Genomic DNA, 18,395 nt, shown 5'->3' with positions numbered 1-18,395 from the left:
TTATCACAAGTGCAAGGGCTCCAAGCCTGTGGACAGTTAATAAGAATAAAAAGGAAAAAGGATACAACATGTATATAATTTACAGGATTCTCAGGAGACAAAGTACCCATATCTCAAGACTACAGTACAATCTAGATACAAAGAAAGAAAGATAGGCTGTAATCTCAATTTTGTAATTTTCTGCTCTTTGAATGGGTACTCAGAAGTGAAAGAATTTTTTTTAGTAAGGCATTTGTTTTGCTTTACAGGGTGAAGAAAAAGAAGAATGTATATAATAAACAAATTGGATAAAGAATCTCTAAAGCTGACTTCATTGGAAATACTGAATCTTGGAAAATTACATCCAGTTGTCTTTTCTGCACAGACAAAGACCAGCTCCGCAAATCTGAAGACCAGCTCTGGGATCCATGGTGCAAATTCAATTGCGCTCCATTTCCAGAAGAATCGAAAGCAAATACCCCTCTAGAAAATTTTCTCAAAGGAACACTTCATTCAGGATTAGAAAGAACCTCTGTTTCCATTATCGGGTCAGTCTGCAAGTGCAGATGGCGATGGAAGGTTACTTTCCAAGGCCAAAGTATTTCTGAAAATTGGGCAGCTGACAATTTACAAACTGGGTGATGGTTCACAATAACTAGAAAATATAGATAGGTGTATAATTCAAAGTAAATTCCAAAACTGTAGCAAAAAAAGAGCACCTGAATATCTACTTAATAAATAAGTGTGAACAGAATTAGATAATGATTTATTCCATTTTCTACCATTATGAAACCCCTTAATTTTGGATTTACTTCTCTAAGGCATGCCAATCAGAAAGTCTGTAAGTACTTGCTAAGAAAAAATCAAACTACAATTTGAAAAGATGCCTAGAGCAAGAACAGCAGTGACCTCAACCATCTCACCAGCACCAAAATCACACTCAGCCAGAACTACTCTTGGCAAACTATTCTGTTCTTTTTTTCCAACAGGAAAAACAGTGCACTTTCTTATAGGGTCCAGCAAGCTATCCTAAATCTACATTCAACAAATCAATTGTATATCATTCTCTGTCAATTTCTCATTAATCGGATTTTTTTTTAAAGTTCCAGAGTTAGAAAATGAAAGCTAGTGCATTGTAATTTTATACATTTGTAATTGCATAAATATGGCATAGTGTAAAAAAATTGGCTAGTGCTGTTATCAGAAAATCTTGCAGTATTTAATTTCTGAGATGTCTGCTCTGATACCCCTATTTTCTTATTTCTGGATTACATCTGCAAACAATACTTTTAAAGATCATATTACAAAATATTGTGTTAAATATGGTGGAAAACTGCATTTTTTCCTACACTTGTACAATTTGTGGAGTGTGCACAGAACAGCCTGTACTCTACAACTATAATTAAAGGCCATATGTGGTCCTTAAACTAACAGGGAGGTATGAAATTGATTGACAAGATGAGAACAAAATAAAAGGTTTTTCCCTCTTTCTAGTGAAGAAAATTGAAGAAGTAAAACCCATTAGAACCTAGTGACAGGAAAACAAAAACACACTTCACGTTCCTTGCACGCAAACCAGGGGACTTCTCAGCAGGCAAGTGTGCAAGCCTGAATTGCAGCCCACCTGCTTCTGGCATCTCTGGTTGTACCTCACAGTGTGATTTGCATAGACAGCACTTTTACACGTGCATATAATGTACTTAATTCTGCTCAAGGTGTTGTAAACCACAGACATATTACTGATCCAATGTGAGCCTGAGCTCTCTCAGCCATTTGCTAATAAGCCCTATCAGCTATGGGCAGGTGAAAGCTGGATGGAAATGTGACAACTACATCTATAAGGACTCTTTACCATCCACTGTGGTGAGACAAATTATGATTCAATTCCAGCAACAACATGTACATACACATATAAATTTGAAGTTTCTTCTTTTTACAGTGTGTATTCCCAGATAGGGAAAGGCATAGACACTGCCAAAAGAGTAAGACTCAACAATTTTAGTTTATTAATAACAACAACGAAAAAAAACGTAATTGTTATGGACTAGTTAGTGGCCAAAGACTCTGAAAAAATATGTAAGGTCAGAAGGCACGAAGGCTACATATATGTTAGGAAATGCTCTTGCAAACAGTCATGGGCACTATGGCTTGCTGGCATACAATGGGAAAGTCCACATCTACCTTAGATATCTCCTTCTGGCCTCTGAAATGGGACAGTTGTACCCAAACTGTCCACAGGAGATGACTGCCTGCAGGAGGAACACCACTTGCTACCAGAAACCTTCCAGGTACACATCATGGCAAAGTTGTGCCCCAAAACGTGGCTGGTCACCAACACACCAGAGATCAAGAGTCAGACATTGCTGTTCTTTTTTGAGAAAGCCTTCACTGATGGTGTCAGGAATTTTATGAGAGAATGGAGTGTAAGATTTAAGCCAAACAATTATACATTGTTATGTGACAGTTCATGGAAAATAAGAGAGTACTTTCCAGTTCCTGTTTCCACAGGACATTAGCCCTTATGTTCACAAATGAGTGGAGCAGCGGGGTTAGCACAGTTAGAAAGTCAATTTGGGGTAATCTCTGCACCTTTATAGCATCAGCATGGTTGCCAGAAAAAAACTACAGTAATTAGTAAAAAACAACTATTCTCACAGATTAAGATGAACCCCTGGTTTATGACAAGGGGCAAGGTAAGAGGAAGATTAGCTGTGGATGCAGGTGCTGTACCCTCATGGAGACACTGCTGCTCTTTGTCCATCTCTGCTCCAGAAGCCCAGTACAGGGGAGGAGCTGAGCTATAACCCACAACCTGGGTCCAAAGAACTGGAAAGCATATTTGGCACACAACACAATTTACAATTTTTGCTACCTGTTGTGGTGAGCAAGTAATTTTATTTCTTCATTTATGGCATTCACACAACCCAGACAAAGATTTTAATAAACCTGGTAAAAAAATTTTTTTGTTCCTGATTCCACGTATTTCATCATGTTTGTTTGTCTCAGAGTGCTTCCAACTAATACATGCTTCCCATCTTTTAAAATGAATTCAGGATCTGTCAAAAGTTTTATCTTTCAAACAAACAAACAAAAACAAAGCAAAAAAGAATTAAGAATTTACTGAAATAGATACCCCCCTTTTCATGGGGCACCTGAACTTCCTGGGTTTGTTATTTGAAAAGCTAAAATTTCAAGGATGGCATTAAATCAACCAGGTCTCCTCTGATAGCACAAAATGAATAAAATTTCCAGGGTTTCAGTACTACATTTAAAGCAGTTGCAACTCATTTAGTGTCTTTCTGCATATGGCACTGCTTTCTACAAATGAATGGCTTGGAATGTTGCTATGCTACAAAGTGCTTACAGTTTAAGATCAGATTATATTAATAGTATGCAGAAATGTATTTCAAAATACATTTTTCACCTTCTAAAAAGTATTGTTGATTTAACTGAAACTAGGAGCAATTTTCTGTGATTTGAGGAATTTTTCATAGCTGTGCATGGATGACAGCACGCATCTCTACCGCTGGCACTGTCGCTAACACAGCCTAAATGGAGACGAATGCAGCTTGATCATTCAAGCTGATCTATATTTTTCTTTGAACCAACAGAAGCTTTTCCCACTGCATTGCTGCAAACAATGTTACTTCTTTCCCTGATACAAATCATACCGCGCGTATATTTTCAAGTTTACATTTCTTACTTTCTGTTTCAGTTGTAGGTGATTAAAACATGCCGAGAAAACAAAACCAAACAAATACATGGAATGTTAGTTAGCTAGCTTTATGAAGTGTGCTTTTATTTTTTACTGTTAAATAGTTGAGAAAATTCTATGTCTGGATCCTTAATTCCCCGTAAAGAGGCATAAATATAGGCTTAAATATAATTATATTATAGCTAGAAGCTAACATGTGCAAGAGTGGTGTTATCAAAAAGAACTGCTGTTTAAGATCCCTCCACAATCCCAGAACTGCCTAAGAAAATGCAAATCTGTTCTCACATGATGTAAGAGACATTATTAAAAGAAAAGACATCTGTCCCAAAGGACACTGTTCCATAAAGGGAACTTTTTTATAACAATCCATAAAATATTTTAGGTTCTCTCAGCAACATTTCTCGCAGACCAAAGCATAATATCATAGAATCATGATATCATTTAGCGTGGAAATAACATTCTTGCCATCAAATTTCAAACAAACAAATAAAATAAAAGGCAGTTCCTCCCTCTCGCTCTGTGTAGCATTTTGTAAATCAGTTGTTGTAACAATGCTGATCAAGGATTCATAGCCTGCAACAGGGAAACCCCAAGCCCCTCAGTGTCCCGAGGAACATAATCACAGGGAACATCATACAGGAGAACATTAACCCAGCTGTGCTTGGGTACCTAACCCAAAGGCTCATGGGGACAGGCTGTTCTAGAGGGTGACCCAGAGCAGATCTGGTTTAGATGCTTTGAAGCAGCAATCAGAAGAGCTTCTCTCTCTCTCTCTTAATAGACTGCAGAAAGCCCAGCCTTCACAGTTAGGCAAGGAATTTTGGGCCTCAAGTTGAGTGGTGGGACTGCCTCGCACTGCATCTGTAAGTGATTAAGTTAAAATTGTAACAAAATGACAGCTTTTCTCCTAAGCTTAACATCTTAAGCTTAACAACAAATTTGAATGAAGCAAAAACGTTTTCGTTTTCTCTATTTTTTTTCCCTTGTGTGTATTTTGCCTTTTCTGGGGAGTCAGTCCTACAAAATTACAGACCTGAATGTCACGGTTTATATCAAAGCCTATTTTTCCATACTGCTTCAAGTCTTTTCCATAAAAAAATATATATATTTGAGTCAGGAATATGTCAAACAAACAGACATATTTTCAGAGCTGAAGACCCTTGAAAATGTATTAAATGTGGCTCCTTTTTAATTTAATTATCCCACATTAGATGTGATTCTGTATGAAAACTCTGATGGAAGGAAAGCTATCCTTATTTTATGATAAAGGCCAACTTGGGATCACTCAGTATTGAAGCAGATTTATCTACATTTTTGTCTGTTAGCATCAATAACAGGCAGAGAGGCATCTTTATCATTCAGACAAAACTGCTGGACCGTAAACCTACCCTCTTATATGCTGTGCTGTCTTCTCCCATGAAACTGCTCTAGGCATCTTTGCTGCCCACCGAATTCAAGCCAGTAATCCAGGCAGGACTGTCAGCAGAGGAATGCTGTCTTTTAAATGACCAGAACAAGAGACAAGGCTTTCAGAGACAGCTGAAGCTGCCAGAACACCAGCTTCTCCTCCTCACCCACACAATGATGGCATTGTGTGGGGAATCAATCCAGCCCACTACTCTCAGTCCCCCCTTTCTGCAAACCCAGCTACAACGACGACTGAAGTCAGGACCAAAGAGCTGAGCGTTTGGTGACAGTCAGCCCTATAACCACTTGCACCAGCTGGATAAATCCAAATTGCTTATTTTCAATGGAATTTGTTTGCGTGCTGTCTAGCAACACCCAGAGACTGGGGGAGGGAAAAGAGAAAAATCTCAGAAGTCTGTAACTGAGGTCATGAAACAACATAAGTAGATTGCAAAACCCACCTCTGAGATGCCGTGCAGTTTACAAAATGGAAAAGTTGTAAATAAGCTGAATATTGTCAATGTACTGTTTTACACATAAAAAGATGGAATATCTATGGAATTTTTTTTACAAAATACAAGTACACTGTGAAGATCAGTTTGATTTTGAAACTCAAACACATACAGAAAGCCAATCACCAGGTATGAGGCACACACACTTCTGTGTTTTGTGGGAAACCCAGAAATAAACACAGAACCATGTTTCTGGGGTTTTTTTTAACCACTTTGAAATTCTCACTGTGGTTGACAAGTGCCTTTTATGAAAACTCTATCCTCTAAAAACCTTAAATGATTCCTATATCAACACAAGCCACAGAACAGTCTTTCTACTACAGCACAGTACTGAAGACTCCAGTAATGAATAAGACAGCAAGGTCACTGAAGTATTTGGCAAAGGAGGTGAGGAGGTTGTTCTGAGGTACCCAGAAAAATAAGAACCAAAGATGACTCTGAGTAGGAAAAAAGGAAGGAAGGAAGGACAGGAGAAGGCACCAATCCCATGCGAGAAGACCACAGCAATGGTTTGACAATTAAGGCAGCTGGAGCCAAATTCTCAGATTCTGGAGGAAAAATGATTGAGTAAAATAGAATACTGCAGATCAGAAATGATGCCACCATGGCAGGATGTCTGAAAGAACTGACATTATAGTTGGTGATGACACAAAGAGAGGGTGGAAAGTTCTGTCTTTATGAACTCTGTGTCTAAGATAGCAGAGAGGTGAGCAAGATGACACGCCAGGGAAAGATGGAAGGGGAGAAGTCAGAAAGAGGAGTACTTTGGAAATTATCCAAGGGTTGGTGGCAGCTGAGGGAAGATAAAATTTACAGCACAGTGTTTCCCAAATTGAACATCACAAGGTCATAGTCACCATCCACAGCTCTCCAAGGGCTCCTGGCTGGAAGGTCTCAATTTATTCTGTTATAAACAGAATATTGCCATGACATCCCCCATTGGTCTACCACAAAAAGAGGTCAGTAAACAATGCTTTTCTAAATAGAAAACCAAAGAACTGAACTTTGGGGAATGGCATCAGGAAGTGGATAAAGAGCCCTTTAAGGAGATATTGAAAAGTCAGCAAGGAAAGAGCCCTGAAAGACAGGAAAAAGAAAGCCTGATGAATCAAAGGCAGCCATCAACCCAAAACCTGGAGGACAGAAAACTGTTCCTTGCATTAGATGATGACTAATAATGATCACTGTGGCAGCAACTTCACTGGAGCTCAAAGGAGAAAGGCAAAAGAGAAGGAAAGAGAGAGAAAACTGAAAGAAAACCAATGGAAAGCCAGCACAGAGAAACAAAAGATCAGGGTCCTAATTAGGTAAATATGATGTGAGCAGAGTTTTCCATTTGTGTTTCCCTTGGGAAACAAGACTGCCAGGAGTTCAAAGTGAAAGGTAAATGAGTCAGAAAGAAAAAAAGAAAAAGACTTGAGAAAAGGACCTCAGAACAGAGGAAGGCACAAATGCAGGAGAAAAAAATAAGTGAATTTAAGATTTAACATCAACATTCGATGAAGAAAGAAGAAGGGAAGATACAAGTGAAAAAGGAGAAAATTCCAACACAGTCAGATGAAAAGAGAAAGAAAGGGATTGGTTGATATTTTAGTCTAGCTTCTTATGGAATGAGATTGCCTCTCCCTGTCCCAACAGCTTCTGAATATGCTAGTCAGCTTCAGTGACAAATCTTGAAGAAAACAGCTCTTTGAAATTGCATGGAAATGTGTCTTCAAGGTAAAGGGGTAATGAATTTGAATTTCCTAACTACACAAAAGGCTGTAACACGTATTCTTCCTTATTATTATTGCTCCCCTGATTTACCAGAGAATCAGCGTGAAGCTGCAGCTCCACACCAAGCAGAAGCCTCCAGTGAAACACAGACTCTCTAATAAACTTAGGTTAATCAACTGAAAGGCAGAGATCCACAGGAGAGAGAGCTTCTTCAAGCAGCAGTGCTCAGTTCTCAGTGCTTACTGAAACTTGCAAAAGCAACTGACGAATTTTTGTATGAAGAAGGCTATAAAGAAAAGAGGTGCATGAAGAACTGATATTGAGAACAGAGGAGGAAAGCAGACTTGAGAACAGGCAGATGCCTGTATGGACACAAATCAGAAGTTCAAGGTGGTAGTTTTCTTGAGGTACCGGACCAACAGCTGATGACAGTATGAAAGCAAGTGTAAAGATGAAGGGAAAAAAAAAAACAGTCAAAAAGGGCTCAAGAGAAAAGGATAACATTCTTCAGAGAAAGAGTGGAAATTGGCAACACAGGTTTCTGAGGTGGCCTCTGGTGTTGCAGTTGGCTGTCTGCTCTCTGCTGACATCCAGTTCAGACAACTTTCAACAGCAAATGTAGCACCTGACTGTCCACCAAAGGGACCTGTGGTTGATTCAGCAGCCATATAATGTTCTTGCCATTTTCTAGCATTTGCTAAGGAATTTGGTTCAATCCATGAAACCTTAGTCCAACCTGTTGCAGAGCAAACATCAATAAACCCAAATATTACCAGCCTCAACCAGCCAAGTTACTACTTTGGAATCTTGTTATTTCTCATAGACTGACAGGCTTTGTGTAACTAATATTTTTTCTTCTTCTTCTTTAAACATCAGCTATCGTTAAGTCTTGCAAATCAGCAAATAAGTGAAGATAATATTTCAGTTCTTGCTGAGTAATGGCTAACACATTACAAGCTGGGTTTCCTCATGTATTTTGACAAGTGAGATCTTGCCTTAATTATTTATGAAAATGCTTTGCAGTAGGCCAGTAAAAGTCCTACAGTGTATTTTTGAATATTTTTAAAAAAGAATGAACTCTTAGGGACATGTGACCTTCCTGCCACAGTGTGCAATTATGTCTGTGCTTAGAGGTAACGTGGGTGAGCAAGTTACACTACCAGCATTTGCATGTTAGCATCTGAGTATGATGAGATTTCCTACTTAAGGAAATCAGCTGCAGCATATTCTTTCCATAGTTATTCTCAACAAACAGTTAAATGTTGATAGTTTTGTGGTATCTAAAAGAAAAAAATACAGACAGGACATCCAAGAAAAACCTCACTACCAGAAAGACGTTCTAAAACTGAGGTGAGATTAAGAAGTTACTTTCACTACTTCAGTCTCTACAGTTATCAAATAGGAGGGAAACCAGATTTAAATCCTTTAGTATGTTGTCTAATGACAAACCCAGGACTATGATATTTTATGTAAGTAAAAAATTTCCACTAGAATGGAAAAAGTTGAAGGTTCAAAGGATAAAGTAAAAATGGCTAACTGCACACTATCTGAAAAATATATCAGTTCACAAAAATAAACCAGCAAAATGCTTTTTGTTAATTTATTCTAAGAACTTTATTTATATGGCTATAGCACCTGTCACATTTTCAGCATGCATTAGTACTGTACTAAACACTACACATCTATTTTAAGCTAAAGGATGAAAATCATAGGTCCTTTCTTTAACTGTTAAGAAAGATCATTGCACTAGGGTATGCTAACAAATTTATCTGTAAGTGCATCTGCCCTATGATATCATTCTTTCCCATTTTTCACTCTACCTTCTTCCTTGCATGCATGGAAGTGCACACTGTGTGCACACCTCCAATAATTGCCACAACAACAAGGTGTAGCTAAAATTTCTTCTCTTCAGGTATTCTCTACTTTTGAGTGGTGTGCTTTACTACTGCATCCTATAGACAGCCATCAGTTCATGCTCAGACAATCACAGCAGTGGAAGGCAGGTTGCAGATGAACCAGCAGTGAAGTCTGACAGATTAAATTTTGAAAATAGAAACCTGCTAATCCTCAAATTCCCAAATTGATTTGGGATGAGTTACATAGCTAGAGACTACACCAAAAATTTCCAGATGATCAGATCCTGTTCCCAAATTCCACCCCCTGAGTACAGAGAGGTAGAAGTACACAGAAAAAGGCCAAGAGCAGCCAAGGGCCATGTGAGATCTCAGGGAATATCTGACCTACAGATGTACAAAGAAGAGTCTCAAAATGTTTTCCATTTATCCTTTGATTATGTCTACATCTATGACCACATTCTCATGCGAGTCAATAGTTAAGGAAGTCCCTGAAAGGCATATTTGGCAAAAGTTATGAAGGGAATTAATTCGAAGAATGATGGTAATTTACTTGTCTTTAGTTATGAATCTGAATTAATCAATGCAAGAAAGTTACATCTGTCTTTGAAGACAATCAAGTCACACCAAACTGAGTTGCTTTAGCCTTCTCCTAAGAGGAAATGCAGCCCTATAAAAGGAAAGGGAGATGATGGCACTCACCTTACATCCCTCACAAGCACTGACACCATAGTGATATCCGGATGACTTGTCTTGACAAACAAAACAGGGCTTGTAAACACGAGGGGGTGGAAGTGGTGAAGGAGGGCTCGGAACAAGTTCCTCAGAACTGGTGCTCTGAGTTTCAACTGCTACAAAAGAAAAAAAAATAAAATTGAATGATTCATAATAATTTTGAATAAATTAATATGTATAACCATATTGTAAGTATCAAACTGGTTCGTACCTTTCTTTCCATAATAAACATTAATTTGTCTTTCCTAGTAAAATTTAAAGGGAGCTAAGCAAGGCAGATAATGGCAGAACTACATCCTACAGCCTCAAAACTGTATTTTAAAGTACCCAATAATTTAGATGTAGGGCATGAATCTTACCAGGCTCCCAAAAAGGACAACTCTGAGCTCATGCTCTGGTTTTAGCCTGATGAATGTATAGCATCCACATGTGCAGGTTGGATATCAACCTTTAAAGGGAAACTGCAATTGGTACCTAATCTTGGGAGAGCTTTTTAATATCTTGCCTTTTTCTAGGTCAGTATGCAATTCTGACCTAGCAGGATAGCAGCATATATCAGGATATATGTAAAGAGTATGAAGAGAGAGAGAGACCTGAAGTGAAAATTACCTAAACAAGTTGTCCTTTTTTTTTTTATCTGTAAAACTAGCACAACCCAGCAACACTTCCTTACCTACCTTAGGACCTGTATATCAGGAAACCTCACTGAGAAAAAGCTACTTACATATTATGACCCCCACATCCCTTTATTGCCTTAATATTTCTAGATGGTCATCTGTTTTGAGCCTGTTGAAAAGCCAGTAACCCCTTTCAGGGAAAGGACATGAAAGCTCTATGATGCAAGATAAGACATGTGAACTACATCTTTCCAAAGCATCTGCATTAGTTTTCTGTGATATGCTGTCATCATTCCTCACGTTTATTGTGGGTGTGCAATACATTTTCATGTTTCACCTACCTGTCTGCTGCTTCTCAGATAAATCCCTCTAACTTTTCAACAGATATACAGGAATGACAGGATCTGTGAACTCAGATCTAGCCAGAAATATTAGGCACTATCAGCAGAGTTAAATCTCTAGAGTACTAACAGCAGACCCTAAAGAATATTACTCAATGGAAAAATCTTAGACAAGATTTACTGTACATGATATTTTTCAGATTACAACGATGATACATTTGTATTAAACTCATGATTCATTGTCAACCCATGTGTTGCTGAATTCACAGAGGGCATCACAGCACATGAGGCAACCTCTGATTACTCGTGAGAGAAGGGCCCCTTTCTGCCTTTTTTCCTTGTGTTAAGCTAGTATCAACTTCAAGGACAAACACTTCTTGAGAAGAAAATAAATGCTAGAGTTAAGTATTAAAGGCTCTGATCTAAGCAAGGAAATACCTTTGCAATTCATTTATATATCTAACGATAAGGAGGCTGTGAAAAACCAGAAAACTAAAATAAGTCAAATGACATGGCTCTATAAATTGTGATATTAAGACAATGTCCAGAACTATAGTCATCTTTTTCAGTATTAAATTAACTGGACTTGGCAAGCATCTATGTGTTCCTACTGCACCAAGAAAACTTTTATGAAGCTTTTTCTTAATGAAAACTTATATGAGAATGATCATTTCTTTTCAACAGTAATTTTTGGTATTTAAGAGAGATAGAGAGTGCTCTGTTATTGATCTCTGCACAGCCACCCTCCTTGAATCAATAATCTATTAGTACTTCTAAATTAAAGTTAGATTCATCAAACGCCCTTGAGAAGCCTCCAACATTCCTTGCCTTATTTCACGTTCGTACATGAATTATGGTGGCTTCCAATGAGTCTAAGGAATGATAAAATTTTAGCTTTAAAACTCCAATACCAACAGACAATGTGTTTTGTATTAGCTCATTCAACTCTCCTGGTCCACCTAAAAGGCAGTTTTTAGGCTCCCCATGGGAAAACAAGGTTGTGTCATTCAATAAAACAAATGCTCTCCTGCAATCCTTCTGTGATTTCAGTTTGGGGAAAGCAGCCTTTCAGGAATAATACTGATACACTTCTGTTTATTCATCAATTCATCCTAAACAAGTACCACCAATAGTGGTGTTCCAACCACAAACAGTATTGTACACCAACAAGGTCTGTCAGGCACTGTAGAAAAAAACAGGAGCTTGTGATATCCAGAAGAGGTTATGCAACCAACTCAGGTCATAAATACACAACACAGTCAGCAAGTGAAGTGTTGAAGGTACTGCTAGAGAATATTTTTCAGGACAATTTGAAAAGGTATATAATAAGGAAGGAGCCAATAGAAATCAGAAGATCCTCCCTAAAACACCCATATATACATGTGCCACTAAAAGGACTTAATGTACTAAAAATAATATTTGCATTAGCTGAACAACTGTCTAGAGAGTTTGGTTTTTTGGTTGGTAGGTTTGGGGTTTGTTTTTTTTTTTTTTGGGTTTTTTGGGGTTTTTTTGTGTTTTTTGTGGGTTTTTTTTGGTGGTTTTTTTTTGTTGTTTTTTTATTTTGTTTTTTTGGTTTGGTTTTTTTTTTGGGGGCGGGGGGGGAAGCAAATCTTGATGGTGTGTTTTTTTATAATAAAACCCAGTTTGGGCACATTCACTTTTGACCACAGGCAGGGTGTGCAGTTTTCTGGACAAGCTTGAACCTGGGTTCAAGCCATACTTGATTCTTACTCCAGTTTCTGGCTTATTATTCTTCCTTAGATTTAGCTTTTGTAATTCTTTATGTGAAAAAAGTATGCAGTGCCTGGGCAGAAGTCATGTGCAGGCATCTGTAGCAACCAATGCTCAGCAGGTATAAAGTGTTATTTTTGCAACATGTTGACAGCTAATGGATGCATGACAGCAGAAGCTGCTTCCTTCTATGCATGTCTACACAAGCAAAAAAGGAAAAAAAGGATGGGGGATGGACAGTTGACTTTTCCAGAAGAAGCATTTTTACAGCAGTCCTACAACTTTAGGAAGAATTCTAGGTGGGGGGGGGAGGGAAGAGAATTAAAAAATGCAACTTGTTTCCTTGCCCTGCTTTCTTGTCCTATGGGATGTGACACTTCAGGATCTCTACTCACCTGAGACAACAGAGCCTCGGTGCTGTCACCCAACACCTGAATGCAGCTTAAGCACACAGTGACTCTCAAACAATCGGTCACTTCATAATTCCTAAGATGTCTGAAATTTTTCTAAAGGTTAGATAAAGTAGCAGATAAGATCTTTAAAAGCACAGCGTGCTTTCTGAGAGCTAATTTACTGCCAGCTAAACCGTGTTGACAGATGGAGAAGGTATTTTATTTTGAGACCAACAAGAAGCAGGCAGGCACTGCAAAATGCTTCATGTTCTCCTGGAAGCTCAGATTATTAAGCTTGCATGTTAATGCACACTTTGGACAGTTGAGTTTTAAAAGAATAAGAAGTTGTAAAGCAAATGGCATTTCCTGGATAGCCTCAAGGGAATTTTGAATACTGAGCTCAGGGTCCCTGGTGGGAAGCCGCAATTTCAGCTAATTAGGGTGAATAGCAAAGTGTTGCATTTGGTCAAAACATTCTGTTAACCCTCATTTTTGTTGGCACCAACAAGAGTCTGGATTTTTTGCCTTTTCTTTTCTTTTTTTTTTTTTTGTGAATTCACTGCAGGAGTGCAAGGCACTCAGCTCACATACATTAGGCAGAAAGTCAAAGGAAACGCCAAAGTTCAACTAAAGTACAAGTAATTAGAACCAGATTCTCTGCTGCTTGTATGTGTGCATTTCATTGTAGAAGTTATTTATAAGCCTCCAAACATTTGAAAAAATAACTATATACTGTAGATCATTTAATTTTTATGTCTCGTCTGGAAAAAAAAGTCTGCTTTTAATCATCTTCCAGGAAAGAGCCAGGAACTGGGAAAGTGGGTCTCAATTGTTTCAATACAAATTTCTCTCTTTCATGTGCCACATAAAACTATACTATAAAATTAAATCCAAAATATCATTGACTTTGCCCCCCCCCCCTCCATTTTTTTTAAATAAAAAACTTCTTTGAATTTGTCATGCCTAAATAGTTTGCATTGTTATGAGGGTTTGGGTTTTTTTAAACTCTTGTTTGGAAGACAGACAAGGGGAGGGAAAAAAAAAGAGTGAGAGAGAAAGAAAACATTATCGTGGATACTTGCCAGCCTTGACTTAGTAACCTGGCCATGACCCTCCAGCGAGTGTGTGTTTGACCCGGTCACACATGACTCTAGCTGCGTACTGTTGCTGGGTTATAAGTCCCAGATATTTTTACCATATATACAACAGGTGGGGATCACAGACAACAGAAAGAGGAAAACAAAGTCTCCCCTTGTGGGAAGACTCCCATTTTCTCCCTTGCAAAGAATAAAAGCACAAAGCAAAGAAGTTGTGCTACTACTTCAGTACTGGCACTTGCTGTGCTGGATCTTGTTTTTCCCCCGGGGGTGGACGCATGGAGGTGGAGTGGGCTGAGGGCAGGAGGACCGAGGAAAAGGCTCAGGGGAAGCCATGTGCAAATTAACACAGAACAAACTGCTACAGTCAAAAATCTTTCCTTATAGACTGGGTATGCATCGAAGTTAGAGAAGGAATGCTTTTTATTACAAGTGAACACAACATACCTGGATTAAAATCTACAAAAACTGCAGACTGAGATATTATTACCAGGATTTTCAGAAGTACCTAAGAAACTTTGTTTTCCACATTTGAGGGTTTATTTTTTCTTTATGTCTTTGTATCTGCACACATCTGCCTTAAAGCTATGATGTTAAATATATTTATTCTATTTTAATTCTTGGTTACAATTTTTGAAGCATTAATTTTAATCAAATCATGCATCTCTGCCAGACTGACCTTAAAAAAAGGGTGGTATTATGGAAGAAAGCCAAAGAAACCCTTTAAAGTCTACTGGCTTGCATTTAGTCTGAAAAGGGGCATTCTACTTTCAACAGGGACATCAGAAGATGAAACTCGATGACCTTGTTTCTTTTTGAGGGTGCCCAATCAAAAGCGATCCTTTTCTGTTACTTTAAAAGTGAATAGAGTATCTAACAGGTTTCCACTATGTGCTGCTCAGGATTGATACAGTATGATTAAAATAACAACAGAACTAGAAAGAGGTAAAGGTTACAGAGCTCAGAAGCCCACGCTGCAAGGACTGGACTAATGGACAAAACTGCATGCAAGGTCACCGAAAAGGAGTCTCAGAGCCAGGGCACTTTAAGGGCCATGCAAAGGGCACGGGCTGCTGCTGCCAAAACTATCTCAGACAAGGTGCAAGTCCCGATAGGCGCAGCCGAGCTGGCAGGAGCTCTCTAAAGCTGAAGTACTTTTGCTGCTCCAACTCTTGTCAGCTAAAGAGCGATAGGGACAGCTGGCTTCTGTCCCGCAGCATCTGCGCCTCGGAGTACAAGAAGCAGTGAAGCACACTCTCTGCTCTGATATCCTCACCCTAATGAAGTTCCAAGTACAAATTTAGCCATTGCTCCACTGCAGCAGACATACCATCAGGACAGTATTTTCTTCCCCCACCCTTCTGCATCTCATGCATTTAGACAGTGCACTATTTTGGGCAGGGCCTCAGAATGTGCTGTACAGTAACTGGCGCTGCAGGACTTTCCAGTGATACTCCAATTCAAATAAAGGTAATGATCATGATCCTGCCAAGTCAAAAGATATTTGAAAGAATGAACCCTGAAAGGCCTCAGCCTTGAGTGGAGACATTACTTGCAAAGCAGGTCCTTAGAAGCTTTCATTTTAACTATTGAAGCATTTTAATGTTAAAACACTGACTAAATTTAAAGTATGATTTGAAAAAAAAAAACTTCATATTCAACAAATTCCTTGCTGTGTATACACCAAGTTTATTTGTCAACTGACAAGAAAAAGAAGTGTTTACACTCCTTTGCTGCATCTTCCCCAGTTTAGAACTAGGAGAGAGAGAGCTGCATCATATTCCTTCATGCCTTTCATCAACAAAATTGCCAAGTTTCAATTGCAAATCTGTAATGTTAACCAGCAGAGTCATGTAACATAAGTCAGTGGAGTCAGTGGATACTGATCTTGGCCACACAACAGTATAGCCCTTTGAAACCTGTATTCATACCAGGTGATTAGGGCCAAGAAACAGTTTAGTATCCTACTACCAGCACAGCAGAGCTATCCAGATTTTTTTGCTCTAAATCAGATGACAACTGCATCTATCTTCTGGTTTATTTTCTGTTCTACTTTCATAATATAATTTCTGTTACTTAGCAGCTAACTTCTTCACAGATTTTATTATTCCCCCAAATAATCTCTATCAGGTGCCCATTGAAGAGTAGAGATTCTTTTAAAACATACTTTTCTGTTATGACACAATTTGGCCTCTTTATCAGTCCATTAGTTAAACATGGCAATTTGGTCACCAGACTTTATGCTGCCATTTAACAAGGCACTCCAGGAGCCCCACCTGCCAGCACATCTTCCAGAGTGACATTCCTGCACAGATTCCCTGAGTGACTCTCCTCAGGCCCTGCTGTCCCAGGCCACACAGCAACACCAGCACTGCTTCTGGTTCTGCCATATTTAGCAGTGTGAAAGATCCTTCTCTTTTCTGCTTATCTGATCTACAAGCATGGTCTCTGCCACTCCAGTACGTGAATAATCCACGAGCATTCATATTTTTACCTTTGTAACACCTAAGTGAGATAAGGGAAGAGCTATTCTTACTTTACAGACAGGAAACAGAAGCACTGACAGTGAAAGAGCTTTATTTGCTTGTGTCATAAATTCCTAGAAAAGTGCAAGCAGTACCCAACTGGGATTTTTTTTTAAGCTGTTGACAGCACTAAGCAGTGTCCTCAAAACACAGCCTTACATGTCTTGCCCTAGGTTTCACATGGGATACATGACAAAGCAGGGAACTCTGTTAAGTCTGTGCTTGGCTCCTCTATTGCAGGGGCTCTGAAGCACCCCCAAGTCTGCATGTGCACCCCACTCACCTGCCCACTGTGAGATGGGACAGGGCTGGGTGCCTGCTGCCTCCAAGAGCCACTGCTGCTGCCAGCAGGGAACTCAGGAGAGATGATGAAACCTTGCCTTCATTTTCTGATCTCCACAGCCAGCTGAGAATCAGCTTTCTATAAGACTACCATCATATATACAGTTACACAGGAGTGCCCTAGCAGGGAACGGATTTGCCTGAGAGAAATACCGAATCCTCTCCTGAAGGCAGCAACTGTGCACTGCCAAAAAATCCTCTCTCTTGACTGTACTGTCCAAGTCTCACATACCACCAAGATGGTCAGTCTGAATCTAGCAGGTTAGTCTTATAAATTAAGTACATATGACCTGAAAATCACCAACACACAATCAGGTATTTCTGAAAGAAAATACCCTAAAAAACCTTTGTTTGAAACTGCTGCATCTTTTTGCTGTGTCCCACAGGTACACAGGGGGAGCTGTCACTGCAACCACTTTTGGTACTTCTCCCAGCAGAGCCACAACTTTGGCCATTACATTCTCTACACACATATTTACTACAGTTAGCAGTAAAGGACAACGAGGAGGCTGCAGCTGGTTTCCAATTTCTGGCTCCTAAGCACCAGCTCCACTAAACCCTGAGGTAGTATGTATAACTAACATCACCTTTTCAAAGAAAATTATACTGCTTTTCAGGCTGAATTTTTTTTTTTAACAGTTATGTCAGCAAAGCAGTTCTGCATTTGGGTTTATGTGTCCATATATCCAGAGAGATGTATTTACACCTGAGCAAACGTGGAAAGCAGAAAGCTTGTCAGGATTAATTATATCAGGGCCAAGCACTGCATCTGGTTATACCTGTGTTACTCTCAAGACAGCGAGACTTAATGATGTGCTAGTAACTGAGAACAGGAGCGTCTTTTGCTAAATAAATGGCCAGGCAGACTCCATGAGTGAGCTGGGGTGAAAGTAAGAGTAGAGACAGCATGGCCGCAGGGTTTAGCAGGCAGAGTTTACAGGGCAGCAGCTCATCACTTTGTATTAGGAGCCTACCTTCGAAATGAAAAAGAAAACATGTTAAATGAAAAAAATAAATCGTATGGAAAACTGAAGAAAAACATCCGAAAGATGCTAGCTCTGTGGTTTTTTCAGGTCGGTGATTTTCTGCCTGTCCATTACCATGCAAAACCACATCAGTCTCAAGTGAAAATTGTGCTACTGCAAAACTGAAAAATAGGATCTTCCTTAAAAAAATACATAATTGTGCCATCATCTGCGTGAAGTTAGATTTTCCTTTGAAAATGAAATTTTCTTACAATTCACACCCTGGCTGCTTTACCTCTGCATTCCTATGGTCAGATCTTCATGTGGAATAAAGTGGCATAGGCAAAGAAGAGACACAAATGTAGAGAAGGTGAGAACTCTGACCTCTTATTTTTTATGAAAAATAAGCCTATTTCTGTGGCCTATTGATACAAATGTGGTGTAACAAATTCAGTGCTTTCCCTA

General features: G+C 39.0%; 1 protein-coding gene across 4 annotated transcripts in view; it reads right to left on the bottom strand.

Moving 5' to 3' along the window:
* Positions 1 to 18,395, bottom strand: part of RARB (retinoic acid receptor beta) — a 280,456-nt gene that overhangs the window by 56,652 nt on the left and 205,409 nt on the right. For 3 of the 4 annotated variants that reach the window (XM_005423378.2, XM_031058887.1, XM_005423379.2), the window contains one exon: positions 9,885 to 10,033. In XM_005423378.2, coding sequence (XP_005423435.1) covers positions 9,885 to 10,033 — 149 coding nt within the window. The remainder of the gene's footprint in view (positions 1 to 9,884; positions 10,034 to 18,395) is intronic. The other variant, XM_031058886.1, reaches the window with a different exon arrangement.

This window comes from Geospiza fortis, unplaced genomic scaffold (genome assembly GCF_000277835.1).
Source record: "Geospiza fortis unplaced genomic scaffold, GeoFor_1.0 scaffold231, whole genome shotgun sequence".
In the NCBI taxonomy this organism is placed as follows: Eukaryota; Metazoa; Chordata; class Aves; order Passeriformes; family Thraupidae; genus Geospiza; species Geospiza fortis.
This window is presented reverse-complemented; position numbering and strand designations above follow the sequence as displayed.